This window comes from Ricinus communis, chromosome 8, assembly GCF_019578655.1.
Source record: "Ricinus communis isolate WT05 ecotype wild-type chromosome 8, ASM1957865v1, whole genome shotgun sequence".
NCBI classification, from domain to species: domain Eukaryota; kingdom Viridiplantae; phylum Streptophyta; class Magnoliopsida; order Malpighiales; family Euphorbiaceae; genus Ricinus; species Ricinus communis.
Window position 1 is genome coordinate 14,621,653 of NC_063263.1, and position 7,043 is coordinate 14,628,695.

Sequence of the window (7,043 nt, forward strand, 5' to 3'; positions counted from 1 at the left end):
ATTAAGAAATAAAAGATTTACCTTTTCCTCTTTAAAACGATTTATTCGAATATTACTTTATGAGAAGACTTTTTATAATCAGAAAACTTGATATATAAAGAATGTATTGGATAATGTTTCTTTAGAGATGCTCTAAAGATTGTATTGCACTTAAATAAAACCTTTTACTCTTAATAGTTTAGTATTTCTCAAAATTATTACTCTTTAAAGTAAATAGCTCAAACTTTGAGAAGTCTTATGTAAACTAAACAGAAATTGTAACCTACGAGTTTGAGATGTCTTATACAACCTAAAATAAAATTTAAAGAATATAAATTTTAAGATATCCTTTTCTATATAATCAATTTTATTTTGAAAAACCACCAAAGCAACAAAATTTTAGGTGATGGAAATATCCTACCTAGAACTAATAAAACATAGCAAAAGATTAAACAAATCTCAAATTCTTATAAAATTGACCTGAAGTAAAACAAGTGATGTATAATAACAAATTTTGGTACTTAATACAAAAATATGTCATTAAGAAATTGCAACCTATCGATGCACAAATACACGTATCTTTATATGCTTATATAAGTATTTTATTTTGTGTACGTGTATTCAAATGACTGAAAATAAACTAAAACTTGTCATATAAAAATTTTTCAAAATTAAATTATCTTGCTAAGTTATTCACTAATAATAATAAATATATTTCATTAAAAATAAAAACTTGTCCTTTCTCTATAAAAGAGTCCATTAGAATCTTACTATATATGAAGGCTTTTTATAATTAAAAAACTTGATATATAAAGAATGTATTGGAGGTGCATTTTTTTTTTGAGATGTTCTGAAGATTGCATTGGACTGCAATAAAAGTTTTTACTTTTACTTTTTAGAATTCTTGCTCTTTAAAATAATAAGCACAAACTTTGAGATGTCTTGTAGAACCTAAGAAAAAAATTACAATTTGTGATTTTGAGATGTTTTATACAATCTAAAAAGAGATTTGAAGAGTATAAATTTTAAGATGTTTTATACAACCTAAAACAAATTGTAATCTGTCAACGCACAGACACGTATGTTTATATATTTATAAAGATCATTTTAATTTATGTACTTATATTTAGATAAATAAAAATAAGCTAATATTTGTCATATATAAATTATTTCATAACTGAATTGTCTGATTTGTTAGTGTTATTAAATTAATAATAATAGTTATATTTTATTAAATAATAAAAGATTTACCTTTTCTCTATAAAAAGGGGAAGAAATGTGGTTACTAAAACCATCTCATATTCCTCCGCTTTCTTCCTCAGCTGCTCACTTTGTAAGTATTACGACTTTCTCAAACTTCCTACTTGTTTTCAATTAATGTTATTCTACCTGACTTCATATATATCTCTTTTCTTTTGGGATCATTATTACTGCTACTGTAATGATCGAGAAAAATCTCTTCTTCTTATCATTATGACTTCATATATTATCATCTTCTATCACTTCATATAATGTTTTTGATTTTATGATTCAATATATTTATAATTAAGTTCTATCTTTAAACGAGAGCAACCAATTAAAGAAACAAGAGTAAATATATATAAATTGAAAGGTATTATTTGTTTGATTTAAATCATTAAATAGCTAGATCTTCTTTTTCTTTTCTTTTTTTCTTTCTCATCCAAAGTTTTTATGAATTGCAGGCTATTAGTAATATAGATGGTAGAAAGAAAATTAAAATTAAAACTTCTTCAATCATCACAAATGAGAGTACCAACTAAACTATGTGATTTTGGTAAAAAATGGAAAACAAGTACTTATATATATATATATATTCTTTTATAAATCAGTATATACATTTTACTCTGATTACCATAATATTATAGATTTTACTAAGGTGACACTAATGTTATATATTTTGGTTAGAATGGTAGTGTTTTCTTTTCTTAAAGATGCTCTAGAGGATTCTTAACAAAAGAATATAATATATAAATAATATATTAAAGATGCCCTAGAAAATGCATTTACTGTACTTAAATAACCTGTTTTGCTCTTAATATTTTATTATTTTTATTTCTATAATAAAAAATATTTTAAGAAATATTTAAGTATAAAAAATAAAGTATTTTATTGATGTCCACTGTACTTTTTATATTTTATTTCTTATTTTACTTTTGTTTCCAAGGGCATCAATATCTTCTTTTTTTTCTGTTTAATTTTTATTAATAAAAAAAATAATTACAAATATTAATTAATCAAATACATAGAAATTTATTTTTATAAAAAAAATCCTTCAAATTCTTTTAAAATGTCATTTTGACCCTAAATTTCTTTTAATAGTTAGTGTTCTAATAAAAAAAATTTACCCAATAATTTTTCTAATATTTCATTATTCTTTTATAAGACAAACTCTTAGCCTCTAGAATTATTTTAAGGATATATATAATTTGTCTCTCTTTCTCTTTAACATAGCCTTAGTTTCCAATAAATAAATAATGAAATATATTTCACTCTTCATTTCTTTAAACTTCTTACATTTTTTTTTGTAGCATTCTTTGTAAGTGGAATGACAAAACCGTTAATGATGTTCTTTTAAAGTGAAAGATGTTTATATATTGCAGTACAGATAATGATATATCTACTGCACTACATAAAACAATTTAAATCTCCCTGTTTATTTTAAGAAGTTATATTTTCTTTCTTTCTCATCCTAAGAAAGTTAAATTACTGTAATCGACATTATATGAATTTTAACTAATTCCGTTTCTAATTTATAATTATTTCGTTAAACCAATCAATTCCCTTTAAACACTGCTTATGCATATTCTGTCTCAATTTATATATGGCATGCATCTTCCGTATTAATTTATAAGTTCATTTTTATTGATCAAGTATTTGTGGTTTTCTTTATATAAAAAAATGTATTAGTGTTTTTCTGTATTAATTTTATAAGTTCATCTTTATGAGAATGCTAATGTATTTGGACAGCCAATAAAATTCCAAGAATTGCTGCAATCAAAGATGAAACCGGGAGGAAATACTATTGTAATATGGATGTATGCAGTGGCAACATGGCTTTGTTTTGGATCCACCTCAGGGTGGTCTTTCACATTAGAGGATAACAACATATTCCCCAAACAATACCCAATTATAAACTTTACCACAGCGGGTGCCACTGTGCAAAGCTACACAAACTTTATCAGAGCTGTTCGCGGTCGTTTAACAACTGGAGCTGATGTGAGACATGAAATACCAGTGTTGCCAAACAGAGTTGGTTTGCCTATAAACCAACGGTTTATTTTAGTTGAACTCTCAAATCATGCAGAGCTTTCTGTTACATTAGCGCTGGATGTCACCAATGCATATGTGGTCGGCTACCGTGCTGGAAATAGCGCATATTTCTTTCATCCTGACAATCAGGAAGATGCAGAAGCAATCACTCATCTTTTCACTGATGTTCAAAATCGATATACATTCGCCTTTGGTGGTAATTATGATAGACTTGAACAACTTGCTGGTAATCTGAGAGAAAATATCGAGTTGGGAAATGGTCCACTAGAGGAGGCTATCTCAGCGCTTTATTATTACAGTACTGGTGGCACTCAGCTTCCAACTCTGGCTCGTTCCTTTATAATTTGCATCCAAATGATTTCAGAAGCAGCAAGATTCCAATATATTGAGGGAGAAATGCGCACGAGAATTAGGTACAACCGGAGATCTGCACCAGATCCTAGCGTAATTACACTTGAGAATAGTTGGGGGAGACTTTCCACTGCAATTCAAGAGTCTAACCAAGGAGCCTTTGCTAGTCCAATTCAACTGCAAAGACGTAATGGTTCCAAATTCAGTGTGTACGATGTGAGTATATTAATCCCTATCATAGCTCTCATGGTGTATAGATGCGCACCTCCACCATCGTCACAGTTTTCTTTGCTTATAAGGCCAGTGGTACCAAATTTTAATGCTGATGTTTGTATGGATCCTGAGCCCATAGTGCGTATCGTAGGTCGAAATGGTCTATGTGTTGATGTTAGGGATGGAAGATTCCACAACGGAAACGCAATACAGTTGTGGCCATGCAAGTCTAATACAGATGCAAATCAGCTCTGGACTTTGAAAAGAGACAATACTATTCGATCTAATGGAAAGTGTTTAACTACTTACGGGTACAGTCCGGGAGTCTATGTGATGATCTATGATTGCAATACTGCTGCAACTGATGCCACCCGCTGGCAAATATGGGATAATGGAACCATCATAAATCCCAGATCTAGTCTAGTTTTAGCAGCGACATCAGGGAACAGTGGTACCACACTTACAGTGCAAACCAACATTTATGCCGTTAGTCAAGGTTGGCTTCCTACTAATAATACACAACCTTTTGTGACAACCATTGTTGGGCTATATGGTCTGTGCTTGCAAGCAAATAGTGGACAAGTATGGATAGAGGACTGTAGCAGTGAAAAGGCTGAACAACAGTGGGCTCTTTATGCAGATGGTTCAATACGTCCTCAGCAAAACCGAGATAATTGCCTTACAAGTGATTCTAATATACGGGAAACAGTTGTCAAGATCCTCTCTTGTGGCCCTGCATCCTCTGGCCAACGATGGATGTTCAAGAATGATGGAACCATTTTAAATTTGTATAGTGGGTTGGTGTTAGATGTGAGGGCATCGGATCCGAGCCTTAAACAAATCATTCTTTACCCTCTCCATGGTGACCCAAACCAAATATGGTTACCATTATTTTGATAGACAGATTACTCTCTTGCAGTGTGTATGTCCTGCCATGAAAATAGATGGCTTAAATAAAAAGGACATTGTAAATTTTGTAACTGAAAGGACAGCAAGTTATTGCAGTCCAGTATCTAATAAGAGCACAACTATTGTCTTGTGCATTCTAAATTTATGGATGAATTGTATGAATAAAGCTAATTATTTTGGTCATCAGACTTGATATCTTTTTGAATAAAATAAATAATATGTTTTTTCAAACTTATAAAACTATGAATGATATGAATATAATGCGGAGACTAGTCAATCTTTTATGTAATTCTATGATGATAAAAGCTTGTCTCTTAACTTAGTGAATTTGTATCCAAGTAAAAAACAGCCTACTAAGTCATGGATTCCTTCAAATTTACGCTTTTATTATAAGCTTAATTTTCATCCACGATCATCCCTATTCATGTGATGCACAAGAACTTAAGGTATATAGATTTGAAGTAATTCCTTAATTATAATTTTTAAGTTTATCACTTTCTTTACTTTCTAATTTCTTTTCTCAAATTGTACTAATTAACTCATTGAAGAATTTAACAACTTGTTCATCAGTTCCATAGTAATTCTCAATAAATTTATGGTCTCACAACTCAAGCATCCATGGGTTCATAAGTTGTGATAATCAGGCAGCTTCATATATATTGAAATTAACATAAGGAGTAAAGTGGGTTGAGCAATGCCAGGTGGTACATCCAGGTGGTACATCCATATATACTTCTTCCTCCAAATCACCATGTAAAAAAGTATTTTTTACATCAAATTGTCTTAATGCCCATCCTTTAGTTGCTGCAATAGAAATCAGTATTCGAATCGTACCAAGTTTCGCCACAGGTGCAAACGTTTCCTGGTAGTCAATTCCATACTTCTGAGTAAATCCTTTCGCTACCAGTCTCGCTTTTCGCCTGTCTAGACTCCCATCTGCCTTAAGCTTCACTGTATAGATCCATTTATAGCCAATCGTATTCTTCCCCTCTGGTAATTTCACAAACTCCCATGTTGCATTCTTCTCTAGGGCTTTCACCTCTTCCTCCATCGCCTCTTTTCATTTCAAGTCTTGCATTGCCTCCTGCACACTATTAGGAATCGCAATCCCGGATAATTCACTAGTGCTAAGTGCATAATAATCTGTTAAATGATTATGTCGAATACCATTCTTAGTTAAAAAATTACTTAAATGACTATCCATAAATTCCTTTGCATTATCAGTTTGCCAAACTAAAACCCATGTACGATATTGATTTCTAATAAAATTTCAAAAATCACAAAAAGCTTTACTTACCTCACTTTTGTTCCGAAGTAAGGTTATCCAAGTCATACGAGTACATTCGTCTATAAAAGTTCCGAAATATCTAGCACCTGATAATGAAGGAATTTTTGCAGGACCCCAAACATCAGAATGTATAACAAAGAAATGGTTCAAGATTTTTATTAAAACTAGGCAAATAAGTAGCACGGTGGCTCTTACCAAGTTCACACACATCACAATTAAACACGGAATCATCCAAATTAACAAACAATTCAGGTTTTAATTTTTTCAAATAACTAAATGACAAATGTCCAAGGCGTCGATGCCATAGCCAAATTCTTTCCATTGCATTACTTAAGCTTTCAGTCGTGTAAACCTCACTTATTTTCTTCTCTCCTATCTCAGTCAAGTCTAGATAATAAAGTTTGCCTCGTTTAACACCATAACCAAGAGTCTCCCGAGTCAGGATGTCCTGAAAAACACAATATGAAGGCCAGAAAGTTACAGTACAGTTAAGAGACGAGGTTATTTGTCCAACCGAGAGTAAGTTACAAGACAGTGTAAGAACAATCAATACAGATTTTAAATTCAGATTTTTTGAAAGAGTAATGGATCCTTCTCCACTAACAATACATTTGGATCCATTTGTTATTGACACGGTAAAATGAGAGGATGGAATGAAAGAATAAATTCGATCAGAATTGCATACCATATGATCAGATGCACCAGGGTCTATTGTCCACAATGTTCACACAGCAAGTTACATTTTTTTCCAGCTCCATTTTTCCTATTTTTTCCATAATTCTGGCAAACCTGAAATACAGTAGGCTCCACAGTTGCATTTGTTCCTCCCATTGTCTTACATTGTTGATCTTCTCTTCGAACATAAGCATATGTTTGTTCTAAATCAAGTTTAGGGTCTTTGCGCAAAATCTCACCTCGGACTTGATCAAAGTTTGAATCAAGCCCACTGAGGAAGATATGCATGCGTAGCCTTGCCATGGCAGAATGCAACGCTACTACTCCATCCACTGTA

The 7,043-nt window shown here is 31.5% G+C and overlaps 1 protein-coding gene across 2 annotated transcripts; it reads left to right on the forward strand.

Moving 5' to 3' along the window:
* The first annotated feature begins 1,162 nt into the window (after window positions 1–1,162).
* LOC8261245 (ricin) lies at window positions 1,163–4,887 on the forward strand. 2 transcript variants are annotated; one of them, XM_048377503.1, is made up of 2 exons: window positions 1,163–1,312; window positions 2,968–4,884. In XM_048377503.1, exons 1-2 carry the CDS (start codon window positions 1,256–1,258, stop codon window positions 4,729–4,731), a joined length of 1,821 nt encoding a protein of 606 aa, XP_048233460.1. In that variant the 5' UTR covers window positions 1,163–1,255; the 3' UTR covers window positions 4,732–4,884.
* Window positions 4,888–7,043: the final 2,156 nt, after the last annotated feature.